We start from the raw sequence: 22049 nt of genomic DNA on the forward strand, positions 1-22049 counted from the left end.
GTCATGTGGTGTCACTGATGTCACATGATGATGACACTGATGTCACCTGATGATGACACTGATGCCATGTGGTGTCACTATGTCACCTGATGATGACACTGTCATGTGGTGTCACTGATGTCACCTGATTATGACACTGATGTTATGTGGTGTCACTGATGTCATGTGATGTCACCTGATGGTGAAACTGATGTCATGTGGTGTCACTGTCACCTGATGACATTGATGTCATGTGATGTCGCTGTCACCTGATGATGACACTGTCATGTGATGTCACTGATGTCATGTGATGATGACACTGATGCTATAGGGTGTCACTATGTCATGTGATGATGACACAGATGCCATGTGATGTCACCTGATGATGACATTGATGCCATGTGATGTCACCTGATGATGACACTGATGCCATGTGATGTCGCCTGATGACACTGATGCTATGTGGTGTCACTGATGTCATGTGATGATGACACTGTCATGTGATGACACTGATGCCATGTGATGTCACTGATGCCATGTGATGTCACTGATATCATGTGATGTCACTGTCACCTGATGATGACACTGATGCCATGTGATGTCATGTGATGATGACACTGATGCCATGTGATGTCACTGATGTCATGTGATGATGACACTGATGCTATGTGGTGTCACTGATGCCATGTGATGATGACACTGATGCCATGTGGTGTCACTGAAGTCACCTGATGACACTGATGCCATGTGGTGTCACTGATGTCACTTGATGACACTGATGCCATGTGGTGTCACTGCTGTCACCTGATGATGACACTGATGCCATGTGGTGTCAGTGATGTCACCTGATGACATGGATGCCATGTGGTGTCACTGATGTCACCTGATGATGACACTGATGCGTTGTGTTGTCACTGTCACTTGATGACACTGATGTCATGTGGTGTCACTGTCACCTGATGATGATGCTGATGTCATGTGATGTCACCTGATGACACTGATGCCATCTGGTGTCATTGATGTCTTCTGATGATGACACTGATGTTTGGTGTCACTGTCGCCTGTTGTCACTGATGTCACTTGATGAAGCTGTCATATGGTGTTACCTGATGATGACACTGATGTCACCTGATGATGACACTGATGTCATGTGGTGTCACTGATGTTACCTGATGATGACACTGATGTTATGTGGTGTCACTGATGTTGCCTGATGATGACACTGATGTCATGTGGTGTCACTGATGTTACCTGATGATGACACTGATGCCATGTGATGTCACTGATGTTACCTGATGATGACACTGATGTCATGTGGTGTCACTGATGTTGCCTGATGATGACACTGATGTCATGTGGTGTCACTGATGTTACCTGATGATGACACTGATGTCATGTGGTGTCACTGATGTTGCCTGATGATGACACTGATGTCATGTGGTGTCACTGATGTTACCCGATGATGACACTGATGCCATGTGATGTCACATGATGACATGGATTCCTAGTGGTGTCACTAATGTCACCTTATGATGACACTGATGTCATGTGGTGTTAATGATGTCACCTGATGATGACGCTGATGTCTTGTGATGTCACTGATGTCATTGATGATGACACTGATGTCATGTGGTGTCACTATGTCACCTGATGATGACACTGATGTCATGTGATGATGACATTGATGCTATATGATGTCACTGATGTCATGTGATGATGACACCGATGCCATGTGATGTCACCTGATGATGACATTGATGCCATGTGATGTCACCTGATGATGACACTGATGCCATGTGACGTCGCCTGATGATGACACTGATGCTATGTGGTGTCACTGTCATGTGATGACACTGATGCTATGTGATGTCACTGATGTCATGTGATGATGACACTGATGCCATGTGATGTCACCTGATGATGACATTGATGCCATGTGATGTCACTGATGTCATGTGATGATGACACTGATGTCATGTGATGTCACTGTCACCTGATGATGACACTGATGCCATGTGATGTCACTGATGTCATGTGTGATGACACTGATGCCATGTGATGTCACTGATGTCATGTGATGATGACACTGATGCTATGTGGTGTCACTGATGTCATGTGATGATGACACTGATGCCATGTGATGTCACTGATGTCATGTGATGATGACACTGATGCTATGTGGTGGCCTTACAGCGACCCTGCCGGAACCTCCACCAGCAGGCCCCAGTGTGGCAGTCATTGTTGGTGTTGCTGTGGGGGCTGTTGTGGCCATCGCCATCGCCATTGTGATCTTCATTGTCTACCGTTGTCGTAAAAAAGGTATTGGCTGCACGCTGATAGCACTGCACCATTGGCTGTCACACACTGCTCACAGTTCTTTCAGGTCACATGGCGCTGTCAGTGCAACTCGCATTCTGTTGGCGCCAGCCGCTGAGGCAGATTTAACATCATGACACACAGAAGACAGATGAAGTGTGTCAGATGTGTCACTGTGGACTGACACACAGAAGACAGATGAAGTGTGTCAGATGTGTCACTGTGGACTGACACACAGAAGACAGATGAAGTGTGTCAGATGTGTCACTGTGGACTGACACACAGAAGACAGATGAACTGTGGCATATTTCAGCCTGGGGCAGCCTCCCAGTCAGTGCTGACTGCTGACGGCACAATGGGAACATTGGGACCACCCAGTCCATTTTCATTTATATTTCATATTTCATTCATCTTTGCCTGTTTTGCTGAGGTTTTCGCAGCAGCTGTGCAGGCCTGTATCTGGTGTGAAGGAAAGTAATGCCATCCTCATCCTCATCTTCATTTATCGTTAAAACAGGAAAAAAATGTCATTGTCAGTGACAAAACCCATCAGTTGTACTGATGAAAAATGTTAATTGGTCAGGTGGAGGCGAAATCAATTTCCTACCAAAGAACTGTTGTAGAATCAGATTCCGAATCAGAATCAATTTTTATTATGTCAGTTAAACCTTAACAAGGTTTTTAGACACAAAAATGCAAAATTACATGTACCACACACAAAAAGCAAAACAAAATGATAATAATACATAAAGAACAAGAGATTGTAGTGTGTGTGTGCATGTGCATGTGCGTGTGTGTGTGTCTGCGCGTGTGCATGCATGTGTGTGTGTGTGTGTGTGTGTGTTTGTCACAGTAGTAGTGGTAGAAGCAGTAAATAGTAAAAGTAATAGTAGTAGAAGTGCATTCATTTAACATGTTTTCACAGAGTGATGTGGTACTCAACGCTGTGTGTTCAGGAAGTTGGTGGTCACATTGTTGCTTTCTGTCTGCAGGCTCCAAGACAACCAAACCTCCAGGAGGTAGGGGTGAGTTGATCTCTGTCTGGCTCTTGTGTGTGTGTGTGTGTGTTGTGTGTGTGTGTGTGTGTGTTGTGTGTGTGTATGTGTGTGTGTATGTGTGTGTGTGGTGTGTGTGAGTGTGTGTGAGTGAATTGTGTGTGTGTGTGTGTGTGTGTGTGTGTGTGTGTGTGTGTGTGTGTGTGTGTGTGAGTGTGTGTGTGTGTGTGTGCGCGCGCGTGCGTGCGTGCGTGTGTGTGTGTGTGTGTGTGAGTGTGTGTGTGTGTGTGTGTGAGTGTGTGTGTGTGTGTGTGTGAGTGTGAGTGTGTGTGTGAGTGTGAGTGTGTGTGTGTGTGTGAGTGTGTGTGTGTGTGTTCTGTGTTGTGTGTGTGAGTGTGTGTGTTCTGTGTGTGTGTTCTGTGTGTGTGTGAGTGTGTGTGTGCGCGTGCGTGCGCGTGTGTGCATGCGTGTGTGTGTGTGTGTGTGTGTGTGTGTGTGTGTGTGTGTGTGTGTGTGTGTGTGTGTTCACGTGCGCGTGCGTGCGTGCGTGTGTGTGTGTGTGTGTGTGTGTGTGTGTGTGTGTATGTGTGTTTTCCAATTTCAGAAAATGACTATGTAAAATCTGGTATTGGGTAATGAGAATAAATGGGCGAAGTTTTGTTTGAAAAATAAACAAAAGAAACAACAGCATCCAAGTGATAACATTCAGTGAGGTAACAATCTTAACATCTTCAGAATAAAAAACCAACAACTGTAATAGTAAACCAACTGGTCTGCTCAACAGTTATCTGAAAATAGTGCACATTAGCAATGGACTGCTGAAACTGTCAACACTTCAGATGATATCTAGTCAGGGATGTGTGGCTTTGACATATGATACCTTAGTATGTGATCAACTGTTACGTGAGCACCTCATTTGCAAGAAATGTTACTGACATATTTTTAATGATGACAGTTCATCATCTATTTGCAGATTAGAGAAATAGTTTGCTGTCTCCAGAAACCATTTGGCAATGGTTTTCAATGAAAACATACATTTTCTGTATTTTTCTATTTAACTCCAAGTTACCGGTCTTTTTCCTCAAGCTGAAAATTTGACCATTGAACTTTATATACCATAGGGTAACATTCCTGTAGTGAAAGTGGAGTGTTTAAATCTAATGCCTTCATGCAACCTCTAGCTCCTTTTTTAGCCAAACTATCAACGTTTTCATGACAGTAAATACTGCAGTCAGATGGAATCTAACAAAAGGTTATGTGTCAGCCTCCTGGTCAGAGTTCATGAATTAAATGGCTGATTTCAATAATGTCTTTATACCAGTTTCTTTTAAAAATCAAATGGCTTGAAGAACTGATTTGGAATCGACACAAAATAGAATCTGGAATAGTTTTTGGAAAGGAGATAATAAAGTGTAAAGTACATCACAGTCAGTATTGCTGTCAGTTTAGCAGTGAAGACGAAATGAGTCATTAATGCTAGGGTCTGGAATAACAAACACAGCACCAGCTCATTATTTACCACACAGCCTTCTATAAATATCTTTAGATAATTAGAATATTTGTCATGCAAATGAATCTCTACATGTGTTGCAAATACATTTATGCTGTCATCTTTTGTCAGATCGGTATGATCAATATCAAACTGCGCTCTTTGGAGTTCCCATTTTGGAACAGGTGACTTTGCAGACCTTTTAGAAATCAGTGGGGTTTTATTCAAACCAGAATTTGTTGTATTTGGTGTGTTTGTCCCAATTTTGTATGAAAAGCAATAAATATCGATCTCTTTAGAAAGTAGAATGAATGAATGAATGAATTTTCTTTAATGGTGGAAGTGGAATAAGCAAGGACATACCTTTTTTCATCTGGCCCTCAGGGCAAAGAAATTAAACAAGCAAACAAAACAAAATAAGAAATACAATACTCAACTACTACTACTACTACTTCTAAGTAAATAAGATAAAATAGATGATTATGAAAAGAAGAGAGAACAAAATAATGTTATAGTAAGAAAGACAAATACAAATACTATAACGGATACATCACATACACAAACGAGTAGACTTGCATATGCATAAATATGTAACCATCCGTAATCATAACAACAACAATAATACTAATACTAATAATAACAATAATAGTGCATGGTATTTTATTTAACATTACCTGTTTAAGTAGAATAGCATTATCACTGAGGTTGACTTACATCATTTATATATTGTCCATTTTATCAAACAAATAGTTTTTTTTAAAGAGGTTCTGAAGTTATCACTACTAGTTATCTGTTTTAAAAAGGAAGGCAGATTATTCCAGTATGAACCACCACATATGAAAGGCTTGACTTAAGGAGATCAATTCTAGGAAGAGGTATTGTAAGTTTCTGAAAGTGTCTATTGGTGTTTATTGGAAAGTTATCTACCATACCAGGAGGAGCTGCTCCAGTAACTGCTTTGTGCATAAACAGAGCCTTGTTGTATTGTAGTCTTAGTTACAGTGGAGGAATGCTCAATGATTTATAATCATTGGTGGTTAATGAGCTGGATTTTAAAACAACTAGTTTAAGAGATCGGGTTTGAGAGTTATTTCTGATTCCATATAATTTTTGACAGTTAAACTTCTCAAAACAAATTTACCAAATGCAAGTACCCTGTGATTCTCTAGTGGTCACACTCCTGCTGCATAGTTTTCACACTTGAAGCAGTAACTGGTAAACTATGGGCAAGTTTGTATGCTCTGCAATCTGTCTTTTGGGGTTATTGGTTTTTTTAATGTAGATAGTGTGTGTGTGCGCGCGCGTGCGTATGTGCGTGCATGCGTGTGTTCATCTAACATGTTTTAACATAGAGTGATGTGGTACTCGATGCTGTGCATGTGTGTTCAGGAAATGGTTTGTCCACATTGTTGCTTTCTGTCTGCAGGCTCCAGTACAGCCACAACTCCAGGTGAGTTAATGATGTCTGTCTCATTGTGTGTGTGTGTGTGTGTGTGTGTGTGTGTTGTACAATACCTGTGTGATGGTCTGAAGCAAGAGAGGGGTGTAGACAGATGTATGCTGTCAGCTGAACGAATTTCAACCTGCATGGGGAACAAGATATTGGCATCCAGTTTTGTTTCTCAGTCCTCTGGTTACACAGTATGCTCTTTGTTCTGGTTACACAGTATGCTCTTTGTTCTCTCTTCTCTTCCCTCTTCTTTCCACAAGTTATGCCCCTTTGTTCTTCCTTCTCTGTACGTATCAAGCTGCTTCTTCTGTCTGTATGTGTTGTTTTCTGGCTTCTCCATGTTCTCTGCTCATGACCTCTTCCATACCTGTTGTTTGGTGCTGTGCCTGAGAGTCCTGGTGCTCTGACCAGTTTATCATCTCCCTCTCTTCCTTCCGAATCCTCAAGTCGGGTGTGTGCTGTGTACAGTTTGTTCACCTGTGTGTGTTGTGTGCTGTGTACAGTTTGTTCACCTGTGTGTGTTGTGTGCTGTGTACAGTTTGTTCACCTGTGTGTGTTGTGTGCTGTGTACAGTTTGTTCACCTGTGTGTGTTGTGTGCTGTGTACAGTTTGTTCACCTGTGTCTGTTGTGTGCTGTGTACAGTTTGTTCACCTGGGTGTGTTGTGTACAGTTTGTTCACCTGTGTGTGTTATGTGCTGTGTACAGTTTGTTCACCTGTGTGTGTTGTGTGCTGTGTACAGTTTGTTCACCTGATCCTTGTGTCTGAGTGTTTGTGGGGTGTCTCTAGTTGGTGATGTCACTTTCTTTCTTTGTATAATGATTTTGCAGTTCTCTCGTTCTCATTCTCTCTCTCTCAGCTCCCCCTTTCTCCCTTCACACACACACACACACACACACACACACACACACACACACACACAGATACCCTGTGTGTCTGCCTCATGTCCATGTGGGCTTGGCACTGTGTTCTGTGGCCCACGCTGCTGACAGTGAAGTACAGAGCAGTTCCCAACGGCGCCGACAGAGAGGAAAGTCCCCTCCCCCCTCCCTCCTCCCCACAGGCATTGCTGCCAGCAGGAGAGAAGGGCCATGTCTACACCAACGTCACCCAGGGGCCCAGCGGTCTGCAGCCACAGACAGATGACTATGCTGTCGTGCAGAAGCCCGAGAAGGGTGGGGCACAAGGTCACCCCAACTGTGACACGGGCAAGGTGAAGGACAGCATGAAGGGAGTGGAGGAGGAGGAAGTGACAGAGCCCAGTGAAGGTAGGCAAGAGGAAGAGGCAGTCAGAGGAAGAGAACAGAAAGAGATGGAGAGAGTTAAATGTCAAATTTTTTGTCGTGTTGGTCACCGTGTTATTGTAGTCACTGTGTGTTGAGTTGGTCACTGTATGTCGTGTTGGTCACTGTGTGTCGTGTTGGTCACTGTGTGTCGTGTTGGTCACTGTGTCGTGTTGATCACTGTGTGTTGTTGGTCACTGTGTGTTGTTGGTCACTGTGTGTTGTGTTGGTCACTGTGTGTCGTGTTGGTCACTGTGTGTTGTGTTGGTCACTGTATGTTGTTGGTCACTGTGTGTCGTGTTGGTCACTGTATGTTGTGTTGGTCACTGTGTGTCATGTAGGTCACTGTATGTTGTGTTGGTCACTGTGTGTCGTGTTGGTCACTGTATGTTGTGTTGGTCACTGTGTGTTGTTGGTCACTGTGTGTTGTGTTGGTCACTGTGTGTCGTGTTGGTCACTGTATGTTGTGTTGGTCACTGTGTGTTGTTGGTCACTGTGTGTCATGTTGGTCACTGTGTGTTGTGTTGGTCACTGTGTGTCATGTTGGTCACTGTATGTTGTGTTGGTCACTGTGTGTCATGTTGGTCACTGTATGTTGTGTTGGTCACTGTGTGTTGTGTTGGTCACTGTATGTTGTGTTGGTCACTGTGTGTCATGTTGGTCACTGTATGTTGTGTTGGTCACTGTGTGTTGTTGGTCACTGTATGTTGTGTTGGTCACTGTGTGTCGTGTTGGTCACTGTGTGTCATGTAGGTCACTGTATGTTGTGTTGGTCACTGTGTGTTGTGTTGGTCACTGTATGTCGTGTTGGTCACTGTGTGTTGTTGGTCACTGTATGTTGTGTTGGTCACTGTGTGCTGTGTTGGTCACTGTGTGTTGTTGGTCACTGTGTGTCGTGTTGGTCACTGTGTGTCATGTAGGTCACTGTGTGTTGTTGGTCACTGTGTGTTGTTGGTCACTGTGTGTCGTGTTGGTCACTGTGTGTCATGTTGGTCACTGTATGTTGTGTTGGTCACTGTGTGTTGTTGGTCACTGTGTGTTGTTGGTCACTGTGTGTCGTGTTGGTCACTGTGTGTCATGTAGGTCACTGTGTGTCATGTTGGTCACTGTGTGTCGTGTAGGTCACTGTATGTTGTGTTGGTCACTGTGTGTTGTGTTGGTCACTGTGTGTCATGTAGGTCACTGTATGTTGTGTTGGTCACTGTGTGTTGTTGGTCACTGTGTGTTGTTGGTCACTGTGTGCTGTGTTGGTCACTGTGTGTTGTTGGTCACTGTGTGTCGTGTTGGTCACTGTGTGTCATGTTGGTCACTGTGTGTTGTGTTGGTCACTGTGTGTTGTTGGTCACTGTGTGTCGTGTTGGTCACTGTGTGTCATGTTGGTCACTGTGTGTCATGTAGGTCACTGTATGTTGTGTTGGTCACTGTGTGTTGTTGGTCACTGTGTGTTGTTGGTCACTGTGTGCTGTGTTGGTCAATGTGTGCTGTGTTGGTCACTGTGTGTTGTTGGTCACTGTGTGTTGTTGGTCAGTGTGTGCTGTGTTGGTCACTGTGTGTTGTTGGTCACTGTGTGTTGTGTTGGTCAATGTGTGCTGTGTTGGTCACTGTGTGTTGTTGGTCAGTGTGTGCTGTGTTGGTCACTGTGTGTTGTTGGTCACTGTGTGTTGAGGTGTCACAGTGCTGTGTTGAGGTGTCACACTGCTGTGTTGAGGTGTCACAGTGTTTTGGTGTCACAGTGCTGTGTTGAGGTGTCACAGTACTGTGTTGGGGTGTCACAGTGCTGTGTTGGGGTGTCACAGTACTGTGTTGGGGTGTCACAGTGTGTGATGGTGTCACAGTGCTGTGTTGAGGTGTCACAGTGCTGTGTTGAGGTGTCACAGTGCTGTGTTGTGGTGTCACAGTGTGTTGGGGTGTCACATTGCTGTGTTGAGGTGTATTGAGGTGTCACAGTGCTGTGTTGGGGTGTCACAGTGCTGTGTTGGGGTGTCACAGTGTGTTGGGGTGTCACATTGCTGTGTTGAGGTGTATTGGGGTGTCACAGTGTGTGTTGAGGTGTCACAGTGCTGTGTTGAGGTGTTACAGTGCTGTGTTGGGGTGTCACAGTGTGTGTTGAGGTGTCACAGTGTGTGTTGGTGTCACAGTGCTGTGTTGGGGTGTCACAGTGCTGTGTTGAGGTGTCACAGTGTGTGTTGGGGTGTCACAGTGCTGTGTTGAGGTGTCACAGTGTGTGTTGGTGTCACAGTGCTGTGTTGAGGTGTCACAGTGCTGTGTTGAGGTGTCACAGTGCTGTGTTGGGGTGTCACAGTGCTGTGTTGAGGTGTCACAGTGTGTTGGGGTGTCACAGTGCTGTGTTGGGGTGTCACAGTGCTGTGTTGAGGTGTCACAGTGCTGTGTTGAGGTGTCACAGTGCTGTGTTGGGGTGTCACAGTGTGTGTTGAGGTGTCACAGTGCTGTTGAGGTGTCACAGTGCTGTGTTGAGGTGTCACAGTGCTGTGTTGGGGTGTCACAGTGTGTGTTGAGGTGTCACAGTGCTGTGTTGGGGTGTCACAGTGTGTGTTGAGGTGTCACAGTGTGTGTTGGTGTCACAGTGTGTGTTGGTGTCACAGTGTGTGTTGAGGTGTCACAGTGCTGTGTTGGGGTGTCACAGTGTGTGTTGAGGTGTCACAGTGCTGTGTTGAGGTGTCACAGTGTGTGTTGAGGTGTCACAGTGCTGTGTTGAGGTGTCACAGTGTGTGTTGGGGTGTCACAGTGTGTGTTGAGGTGTCACAGTGCTGTGTTGGGGTGTCACAGTGTGTGTTGAGGTGTCACAGTGCTGTGTTGGGGTGTCACAGTGTGTGTTGAGGTGTCACAGTGCTGTGTTGGGGTGTCACAGTGTGTGTTGAGGTGTCACAGTGTGTGTTGGTGTCACAGTGTGTGTTGGGGTGTCACAGTGTGTGTTGGGGTGTCACAGTGTGTGTTGGTGTCACAGTGTGTGTTGGGGTGTCACAGTGTGTGTTGGTGTCACAGTGTGTGTTGGGGTGTCACAGTGCTGTGTTGAGTTGTCACAGTGTGTGTTGGGGTGTCACAGTGTGTGTTGGGGTGTCACAGTGTGTGTTGGGGTGTCACAGTGCTGTGTTGAGGTGTCACAGTGCTGTGTTGAGGTGTTACAGTGTGTGTTGGTGTCACAGTGTGTGTTGGGGTGTCACAGTGCTGTGTTGAGGTGTCACAGTGTGTGTTGAGGTGTTACAGTGCTGTGTTGGGGTGTCACAGTGTGTGTTGAGGTGTCACAGTGTGTGTTGGTGTCACAGTGTGTGTTGGGGGTGTCACAGTGTGTGTTGGGGTGTCACAGTGTGTGTTGGTGTCACAGTGTGTGTTGGGGTGTCACAGTGCTGTGTTGAGGTGTCACAGTGTGTGTTGGTGTCACAGTGTGTGTTGGGGTGTCACAGTGCTGTGTTGAGGTGTCACAGTGCTGTGTTGGGGTGTCACAGTGTGTGTTGAGGTGTCACAGTGTGTGTTGAGGTGTCACAGTGTGTGTTGAGGTGTCACAGTGCTGTGTTGGGGTGTCACAGTGCTGTGTTGGGGTGTCACAGTGTGTGTTGAGGTGTCACATTGCTGTGTTGAGGTGTCACAGTGCTGTTGAGGTGTCACAGTGCTGTGTTGAGGTGTCAGTGCTGTGTTGAGGTGTCAGTGTGTGTTGAGGTGTCAGTGTGTGTTGAGGTGTCACAGTGCTGTTGAGGTGTCACAGTGCTGTGTTGAGGTGTCACAGTGCTGTGTTGAGGTGTCACAGTGTGTGTTGAGGTGTCACAGTGTGTGTTGAGGTGTCACAGTGCTGTGTTGGGGTGTCACAGTGCTGTGTTGAGGTGTCACAGTGTGTGTTGGTGTCAGTGTGTGTTGGGGTGTCACAGTGCTGTGTTGAGGTGTCACAGTGCTGTGTTGGGGTGTCACAGTGTGTGTTGAGGTGTCAGTGTGTGTTGGTGTCACAGTGTGTGTTGGGGTGTCACAGTGCTGTGTTGAGGTGTCACAGTGTGTGTTGAGGTGTCACAGTGTGTGTTGAGGTGTCACAGTGTGTGTTGAGGTGTCACAGTGCTGTGTTGGGGTGTCACAGTGTGTGTTGAGGTGTCACATTGCTGTGTTGGGGTGTCACAGTGCTGTGTTGAGGTGTCACAGTGTGTGATGGTGTCACAGTGTGTGTTGGGGGTGTCACAGTGTGTGTTGGGGTGTCACAGTGTGTGTGTTGAGGTGTCACAGCGCTGTGTTGAGGTGTCACAGTGCTGTGTTGGGGTGTCACAGTGTGTGTTGAGGTGTCACAGTGCTGTGTTGAGGTGTCACAGTGTGTGTTGGGGTGTCACAGTGTGTGTTGGGGTGTCACAGTGCTGTGTTGAGGTGTCACAGTGTGTGTTGAGGTGTCACAGTGTGTGTTGGGGTGTCACAGTGCTGTGTTGAGGTGTCACAGTGTGTGTTGAGGTGTCACAGTGTGTGTTGAGGTGTCACAGTGCTGTTGAGGTGTCACAGTGTGTGTTGAGGTGTCACAGTGTGTGTTGAGGTGTCACAGTGTGTGTTGAGGTGTCACAGTGCTGTGTTGAGGTGTCACAGTGCTGTGTTGAGGTGTCACAGTGTGTGTTGGGGTGTCACAGTGTGTGTTGGGGTGTCACAGTGCTGTGTTGAGGTGTCACAGTGCTGTGTTGGGGTGTCACAGTGCTGTGTTGGGGTGTCACAGTGTGTGTTGAGGTGTCACAGTGTGTGTTGAGGTGTCACAGTGTGTGTTGAGGTGTTACAGTGTGTTGGGGTGTCACAGTGTGTGTTGGGGTGTCACAGTGTGTGTTGGGGTGTCACAGTGTGTGTTGGGGTGTCACAGTGTGTGTTGAGGTGTCAGTGTGTGTTGGGGTGTCACAGTGCTGTGTTGGGGTGTCACAGTGTATTGGGGTGTCACAGTGTGTGTTGGGGTGTCACAGTGCTGTGTTGGGGTGTCACAGTGTGTTGGGGTGTCACAGTGTGTGTTGAGGTGTCACAGTGCTGTGTTGAGGTGTCACAGTGCTGTTTGTTCTTTAGTTTGGTGTCTTTTCACTATCAGTGATATTAGACGATTAAAAAACCCAAAAGACAAGAAAACAAAACAACAGGGGATGGGGAGCGGGGAAAGAGGAAAACAGAAAAGGTAGAAATCTACCCAAAAATGCATGCCTAAAATGCAATAACATTTAACAGCAACAGTTCAATAATAATCATAATCAGAAACCATTAACACAATTTTGAAGGACATTAAAGGAATGTAGAAATAGGGCTATGAAATAATGCCTGTGAAAGTTCGACCATAAGAACCTCGTCAGAAATAACTTTCGAAAAATCATCTGCAGAGTAGTTGTTCTCTATGAAATACTTGGGCAAGAAGGTACGTAACTGCTGACATTGAAACAAACAATGATGCAAGCTGAACTGCTAACCACAGATGCATGTAACATTTTTACTATACTTTGTCTTCAGTGCATCAAGTTTTATACAGAAGAAAGTAGAGGTTATTAATCTTGTATAGCACGCTGATGGATTTGGAATCTTTTCTTTAATAATATTCTTGGGGAATAATGTCCCCTTATTTTAAAAACTTTTCCTTTCATTGGTTATGAAATCGACCCCATGCTGATTTTTCTAACAAAGTGTATGCCTCTTTTACAGAAAGACGGACATGTATTTTTGTCGATTTTTCCGAATCTTGTGTGCTCCTCTTTTAGTTGCTTTATCAGCAGTTTCATTGCCATTAATGCCCACATGAGAAGGCACCCAACAAGAACTGACCCCAGTCCCTTCAATCTTCAAACAATGTACCAAATGATTTGCCTCAATAACTAAGTCAGGTCTTGTTTCAAGGCTAAATAATTCTAGAGCATAAAGTACTGATTTGGAATCAACAAAGAATGCTATTTTCGAGAAAAATATTTGCTGGCTGACTAAGTAGTTCAGAGCTTGTATAATAGCAATTAGCTCAGCTGTGAATATGGAAAGATGTTTTCCAGTAAAGTAAGATTTTTCAACTTTAAAGGCAGGAATATAGAAAGCCACACCAGCATTTTTGTCATCAAGAACAGATCCATCTGTAAATATATGGAAATGATTCTGATATTTTTCTGCTATGTGAATTCTGGCAGTACTTGTCATTATATTGATGTTTTCTTCCATTTTTGTTTCAGAATAACTGATATCAAAATCTGCTTTCAACATTTCTCAAAAAGGAACAGGTTTATGATGTGGTTTTGCAGCTAACTCTTTCATGTTAACATCAGATTCTTTTAACAAATTTGAAACGTAAGTTGCAACTGTTTCTTGTGATGAAATGGCATTAGATCTTTTACGAAAATCAATGTCAGATCTTACTGTCAGTTCATCAGCAATGAAATTTTTTGTCATTGAAGTATATCTCGCAGCGAATTTTGCTGTTGCTAACTCACGATGTTCATTTAAGGGAAGAATTCCGACTGATTTGTGTGTTTCAGGTTGGATGCATGGGAGGGCACTCAGAGGGCAATTTTGAATCTATGCTTTGAATCTTTTGTAATAGATATTTAGGTGCACTGAAAAATATTTCTTGTGCATAGGCTATCTTAGATCTTACAAGGGCCATGCAAAGATGAATCAGTGTTTTTGTATCCATTCCCCAGGGTAAGCGGCTTATTTTCATAAAATTGATACTTTTCCTTGCTTTTGTTAAGATGTAATCAAAGTGAATGTTCTATGTCAGCTTTGAAGTAAGATAAACACCTAAACACTTCACCACCTGTTTATAATCAATCACGTCACCAAGTAATTTAAAAATGGGCATGCTAGATGGGTTACCACCTGAATTAAACATGATACATGTTTTTTCAGTCAACAAAGATAGACCATTTTTAAACATGTAGTTACCAAGGTTATCAAGATCAGATTGATACAAACGACGTGTGTAATTCTGTGCTCTTTGTGCTGTGTTGATGTGCATGTGTGCACTGTGGTGCTGTCTGGCATGACCGAATGACGCATGACTTCTCTGTGCCTGAGGTGACCCCATGACCAGACACCCACTCTGTTCTGTCACTGGTCTTCACTTTACACACCTGCAGTGTCCACTACCTCTCACTGACGCATGTCTCTGCAGGTTACAACTATCTTGTGCATCACCTGCACACTATCAGGCATGCTGGGAAGAACTGCAAGCCACACAGAATGACAGCACAGAATGAATCACTAATGATGACATGATGATGATCTTGATGATAATGAATCAGCGATAATGATTTGATGATGGTATTGGTGATAATGAGTCAGTCATGATGACATGATGATGATCTTGATGATAATGAATCAGCGATAATGATTTGATCATGGTATTGGTGATAATGAGTCAGTCATGATGACTTGATTATGATCTTGAGGATAATGAATCAGTGATAATGATTTGATGATGATCTTGATGATAACACCATAATTGGCGATGATCCTGGAGATGTCCACACAGTGTGTCATGATGTGGATAGAAGCAGGGGTCAGAGGTCATCACAGTGCACCTCTGTCTGTCCTGGGCTGGGGAAATTCCAGGTGGGGAATGTCCCCACACACCTGGCAGGGAGGGAATGTCCCCACACACCTGGCAGGGAGGGAATGTCCCCACACACCTGTCCCCACACACCTGGCAGGGAGGGAATGTCCCCACACACCTGGCAGGGAGGGAATGTCCCCACACACCTGTCCCCACACACCTGGCAGGGAGGGAATCTGGCAGGCAGGGAATGTCCCCACACACCTGGCAGGGAGGGAATCTGGCAGGCAGGGAATGTCCCCACACACCTGGCAGGGAGGGAATGTCCCCACACACCTGGCAGGGAGGGAATGTCTCCACACACCTGGCAGGGAATGTCCCCACACACCTGGCAGGCAGGGAATGTCCCCCAACACCTAGCAGGCAGGGAATGTTCCCACACACCTGGCAGAATGTCCCCACACACCTGGCAGAATGTCCCCACACACCTGGCAGGGAGGGAATGTCCTGACACCCTGGCAGGGAATGTCCCCACACACCTAACAGAATGTCTCCACACACCTGGCAGGGAAGGAATGTCTCCACACACCTGGCAGGTAATGTTCCCACACACCTGGCAGGGAATGTCCCCACACACCTGGCAGGGGATGTCCTCACACACCTGGCAGGGAGGGAATGTCCTCACACACCTGGCAGGGAGGGAATGTCCTCACACACCTGGCAGGGAGGGAATGTCCCCACACACCTGGCAGGGGATGTCCTCACACACCTGGCAGGGAGGGAATGTCCTCACACACCTGGCAGGGAGGGAATGTCCTCACACACCTGGCAGGGAGGGAATGTCCTCACACACCTGGCAGGGAGGGAATGTCCCCACACACCTGGCAGGGAATGTCCCCACACACCTAGCAGGGAGGGGATGTCTCCACACACCTGGCAGGGAGGGAATGTCCCCACACACCTGGCAGGGAATGTCCCCACACACCTAGCAGGGAGGGAATGTCCCCACACACCTGGCAGGGAGGGAATGTCTCCACACACCTGGCAGGGAGGGAATGTCCCCACACACCTGGCAGGGAACGTCTCCACACACCTGGTAGGGAGGGAATGTCTCCACACACCTGGCATGCAGGGATTGTCCCCACACACCTGGCAGGGAGGGAATGTCCCCACACACCCTGAATGTCCCCACACACCTGGCAGGGAACGTCTCCACACACCTGGCAGGGAGGGAATGCCTCCACACACCTGGGATGCAGGGATTGTCCCCACACACCTGGCATGTAGGGAATGTCCCCACAAACCTGGCAGGGAATGTCCCCACACACCTGGCAGGCGGGAATGTCCCCACACATCTGGCAGAATGTCCCCACACATCTGGCAGAATGTGAGGGGTGGGCTGGGCACTGGGTGTGAAGGATGGGCTGGGCACTGGGTGTGCTGGGCACTGGGTGGGCAGGACATTGGGTGTGAGGGTTGGCTGGGCACTGGGTGTGAGGTGTGGGCTGGGCACTGGATGGGCTGGGCACTGGGTGTGAAGGATGGGCTGCGCACTGGGTTCGAGGGGTGGGCTGGGCACTGGGTGTGTGGGCTGGGCTGGGCACTGGGTGTGTGGGCTGGGTGCTGGGTGTGAGGGGTGGGCTGGGCACTGGGTGTGTGGGCTGGGCACTGGGTGTGAGGGGTGGGCTGGGCACTGGGTGTGAGGGGTGGGCTGGGCACAGGGTGGGCTGGGCACTGGGGTGTGAGGGGTGGGCTGGGCACTGGGGTGTGAGGGGTGGGCTGGGCACTGGGGTGTGAGGGGTGGTTTGGGCACAGGGTGTGAGGGGTGGGCTGGACACTGGGTGGGCTGGGTGTGAGGGGTGGGCTGGGTACAGGATGGGCTGGACACAGGGTGTGAGGGGTGGGCTGGGCACAGGATGGGCTGGACACAGGGTGTGAGGGGTGGGCTGGGCACTGGGTGTGAGGGTTGGCTGGGCACTGGGTATGAGGGGTGGGCTGGGCACAGGGTGTGAGGGGTGGGCTGGGCACTGGGTATGAGGGGTGGGCTGGGCACAGGGTGTGAGGGGTGGGCTGGGCACTGGGTATGAGGGGTGGGCTGGGCACTGGGTATGAGGGGTGGGCTGGGCACTGGGTATGAGGGGTGGGCTGGGCACAGGGTGTGAGGGGTGGGCTGGGCACTGGGTATGAGGGGTGGGCTGGGCACAGGGTGTGAGGGGTGGGCTGGGCACTGGGTGTGAGGGGTGGGCTGGGCACAGGGTGTGAGGGGTGGGCTGGGCACTGGGTGTGAGGGGTGGGCTGGGCACTGGGTGTGAGGGGTGGGCTGGGCACTGGGTGTGAGGGGTGGGCTGGGCACTGGGTGTGAGGGGTGGGCTGGGCACTGGGTGTGAGGGGTGGGCTGGGCACTGGGTGTGAGCGGTGGGGTGGGCACTCAATAAAAGATATGTATTCATGTCCTGTATACACAGTGAACATTCTGTAATCCATATCACTGTTGGATGGGTGATGAAAACATACAAACATGGGTGATGAAAACATACAGACATGGGTGATGAAAACAGACATACCCAGCATGCACTACACCTGGAAACATACTATGGCTGCCAGAGTAGCATTGTAACAATAGATGGACAGGTAGATAGGTTGTTGAACAGACAGATAGACAAATAAACTTAAGGTGGACAGGCTGATAGACAGATTGCTACACAGCATAGGCAGATAGACCGAAGACAGATGGATATTTAGATAGACAAGACTGAATTGAACTGAATGGAGTATATTTTTTTTGATAGTAATACATTAAGCAAATAGTGCTTTAGAAAAACAACAATTTTTAGATAGGTTGATAAATAGTTAGACAAACAGATGATGGGTGTCAGATAGATAGATATAGATAGATAGACACACAGACAGACCAACTGACAGACAACAGATGAATAGTTTGATAGCTGGCTAGATAGATAATTAAATTGCTTTGTTATTTGAACTTTATAACTGGATAATGAATTGTTTTGAATCTGTTGTCATGACAACTGACATGGTGAACTGTGTGTGTGGACAGCCCATGTGTATGGCAACATCAACATGCAGGAGAGAAGCAGAGGGCCTCAGGTAAGATCACTGCCATACTTGACAGGTGACATCTGGAAGAATAGCAAGTACATTACAAGTATAGTTTCATCTCTGTCTGATTAATTCAAAGTAAAAACTAACACGCTTTTGTAATTCCTTAAATCTAATAACAAAATTTCTTGACTGCCTTCATTTACAATGTAATCATTCTGAAATCTAGAAACAAAATTTTATGACCGCCTTCATTTGTAACATCACTGCACCAGTCTAGCTGCTGACAGTTAAGTTGAAACAGTTCAACTGTCCACTTCATAACCAGCTACAGACTGGAATGTCAGACTGTCAGGAGTGAGAAGAACAGCAGAAGCATGTGTCCAGCTGACTGCAGTGGAACTGACATTCCTGTTGGCCTGCTTTCAGCTCCTACAGCAATGTTCACCTGCCTGCACCAAAGAAGAGGAAAGAACATGCTAATATTTAACAATGTGATAGTTAACTGTCATGAACTCCTCTTGGTATGGGATAAAATCCACCAACTAACAGTGTAATTTTGAAATTCCTAAGCATATGTCCCAGTATGAAAAAGAAAAATGCCATGAACTGAAAAACACACGCACACAGACATGCGACTAGTGATAGCCACAACCTCTGTCCTTTCTGCAGGATGCCAGTTCCCCGGGCCCACAGGTTGAAGGTCAAGCGAGGCCCATTGAAGGTGAGCTGAGCCCTGAAGGTCTGCTCTACGTGTCTGTGGACTTCTCTGACCAGCCGCCTCGCAACAGGCAGCCACTTTGTCCCCAAGATGATGCTGTACTGTACAGCGATGTCAACTACAAGGCTACAGATGGATAGTGGGCCATGTCCACAGCACGGGGTTGTCAGGGAGAGAGGAGACACAGAACATGTATATGTCTGCAGTGGGTATGGGGACATGGAACATGCATATGTCTGCAGTGGGTAAGGGGGAATGGAACATGGATATGTCTGCAGCGGATTTGGGGACATAGGAATGCATATTTCTGCAGTTGGTATGGAGACATGGAACAAGTATGTCTATGGTGGGTACAGGGACATGGAACATGTATATGTCTACGGTGGGTACAGGGACATGGAACATGTATATGTCTGCAGAGGGTATTGGGGCATGGAACATGTATATGTGGGCAGTGGGCTTGGAGACATGGAATATGTATGTATCTGCAGTGGGTATGGGGACATAGAAATTTATATGTCTGCAGTTGGTACGGGGACATAGAAATTTATATGTCTGCAGTGGATACAGGGACATGGAACATGTATATGTCTGCAGTGGGTATGGGGACATAGAAATTTATATGTCTGCAGTTGGTACGGGGACATAGAAATTTATATATCTGCAGTGGGTACGGGGACATGGAACATGTATATGTCTGCAGTGGGTATGGGGACATTGAAATTTATATGTCTGCAGTGGGTACGGGGACATGGAAATTTATATGTCTGCAGTGGGTACGGGGACATGGAAATTTATATGTCTGCAGTGGGTACGGGGACATGGAAATTTATGTCTGCAGTGGGTACGGGGACATGGAACATGTATATGTCTGCAGTGGGTATGGGGACATAGAAATTTATATGTCTGCAGTGGGTACGGGGACATGGAACATGTATATGTATATGTATGCAGTGGGTACAGGGACATGGAACATGTATATGTATGCAGTGGGTACAGGGACATGGAACATGTATATGTATGCAGTGGGTACGGGGACATGGAGCATGTTTATGACAGCAGTGGGTATGGGGACATGGAACATGTTTATGACGGCAGTGGGTACAGGGACATGGAACATGTATATGACGGCAGTGGGTACAGGGACATGGAACATGTTTATGACAGCAGTGGGTATGGGGCTTGATACATGTTTATGACGGCAGTGGGTATGGGGAGATGGAACATGTTTATGACGGCAGTGGGTATGGGGAGATGGAACATGTTTATGACGGCAGTGGGTATGGGGAGATGGAACATGTTTATGACGGCAGTGTGTATGGGGACATGGAACATGTTTATGACGGCAGTGGGTATGGGGAGATGGAACATGTTTATGACGGCAGTGGGTACAGGGACATGGAACATGTATATGACGGCAGTGGGTACAGGGACATGGAACATGTTTATGACAGCAGTGGGTATGGGGCTTGATACATGTTTATGACGGCAGTGGGTATGGGGAGATGGAACATGTTTATGACGGCAGTGGGTATGGGGAGATGGAACATGTTTATGACGGCAGTGGGTATGGGGAGATGGAACATGTTTATGACGGCAGTGTGTATGGGGACATGGAACATGTTTATGACGGCAGTGGGTATGGGGAGATGGAACATGTTTATGACGGCAGTGGGTATGGGGACATGGAACATGTTTATGACGGCAGTGGGTATGGGGAGATGGAACATGTTTATGACGGCAGTGGGTATGGGGACATGGAACATGTTTATGACGGCAGTGGGTATGGGGACATGGAACATATACATGTCTGCAGTGGGTACAGGGACATGGAACATGTATATGTATGCATTGGGTACGGGGACATGGAACATGTATATGTATGCAGTGGGTATGGGGACATAGAAATTTATATGTCTGCAGTGGGTACGGTGACATGGAACATGTGTATGTATGCAGTGGGTACAGGGACATGGAACATGTATATGTATGCAGTGGGTACAGCGACATGGAACATGTATATGTATGCAGTGGGTATGGGGACATGGAGCATGTTTATGACGGCAGTGGGTACAGGGACATGGAACATGTATATGACGGCAGTGGGTATGGGGCTTGATACATGTTTATGACGGCAGTGGGTATGGGGAGATGGAACATGTTTATGACGGCAGTGGGTATGGGGCTTGATACATGTTTATGACGGCAGTGGGTATGGGGAGATGGAACATGTTTATGACGGCAGTGGGTATGGGGAGATGGAACATGTTTATGACGGCAGTGGGTATGGGGAGATGGAACATGTTTATGACGGCAGTGGGTATGGGGACATGGAACATGTTTATGACGGCAGTGGGTATGGGGAGATGGAACATGTTTATGACAGCAGTGGGTACGGGGAGATGGAACATGTTTATGACGGCAGTGGGTATGGGGAGATGGAACATGTTTATGACAGCAGTGGGTACGGGGAGATGGAACATGTTTATGACGGCAGTGGGTATGGGGAGATGGAACATGTTTATGACGGCAGTGGGTATGGGGAGATGGAACATGTTTATGACGGCAGTGGGTATGGGGACATGGAACATGTTTATGACAGCAGTGGGTATGGGGACATGGAACATGTTTATGACGGCAGTGGGTATGGGGACATGGAACATGTTTATGACAGCAGTGGGTATGGGGACATGGAACATGTTTATGACGGCAGTGGGTACAGGGACATGGAACATATACATGTCTGCAGTGGGTACATGTTTATGTCAGCAGTGGGAATGGGGACATGGAATATGTGTATGTCAGCAGTTGGCGTGGAGACATGGAGCATGTATACGTCTGCAGAGGATATAGCTCACAGTAGGAGGCTATTGACCAGGTAAAAACAACACACAAAAAATCAACAAGATGTGAGGATGGCAAGATATTGGTGGTGGAAACTCAGGCAGACAATGTGCAGTCACAATCAGGAGGAAGAGGATTAGAACTAATTCGCAGTCTAGTGATGGCCAAAGCTGTATCAAATGTCTGACAGAAAATAATGGCAATATGTTAACACAAATAAATCAGTTACTGATAGTATCATGATAAAACTGATTATAACATACCGGACACTGCAAGAATGCAGTCAAACATGCAGCTTGGTATTTTTGTTGCAGAAGAAACTTGTTTCTTTCGGTCCGTATTATCTGTAATGTCTTTGCCTTGCATATGTTATTTTCAACCATGTAGTTCAATGTCTGAAGTACCTTGTGAAATGGATAGGTCTGGAGCCTGT

General features: G+C 46.8%; 1 protein-coding gene across 17 annotated transcripts in view; it reads left to right on the forward strand.

Moving 5' to 3' along the window:
* The window catches only part of LOC143277513 (uncharacterized), a 68167-nt gene extending 48221 nt beyond the window's left edge, over positions 1–19946 (forward strand). For 11 of the 17 annotated variants that reach the window (XM_076582375.1, XM_076582380.1, XM_076582371.1 and 8 more), the window contains 6 exons: positions 2173–2298; positions 3288–3320; positions 6206–6229; positions 7221–7496; positions 18050–18099; positions 18724–19942. In XM_076582375.1, coding sequence (XP_076438490.1) covers positions 2173–2298; positions 3288–3320; positions 6206–6229; positions 7221–7496; positions 18050–18099; positions 18724–18912 — 698 coding nt within the window. In that variant the 3' untranslated portion in view covers positions 18913–19942. Of the gene's footprint in view, positions 1–2172; positions 2299–3285; positions 3321–6205; positions 6230–7220; positions 7497–18049; positions 18100–18723 lie in introns of those variants that run through there. The other 6 variants (XM_076582369.1, XM_076582368.1, XM_076582381.1 and 3 more) reach the window with 5 other exon arrangements.
* The last annotated feature ends 2103 nt before the right edge of the window (positions 19947–22049 follow it).

The sequence above is a fragment of the Babylonia areolata genome, chromosome 34 (genome assembly GCF_041734735.1).
Source record: "Babylonia areolata isolate BAREFJ2019XMU chromosome 34, ASM4173473v1, whole genome shotgun sequence".
Taxonomy (NCBI): Eukaryota; Metazoa; Mollusca; class Gastropoda; order Neogastropoda; family Buccinidae; genus Babylonia; species Babylonia areolata.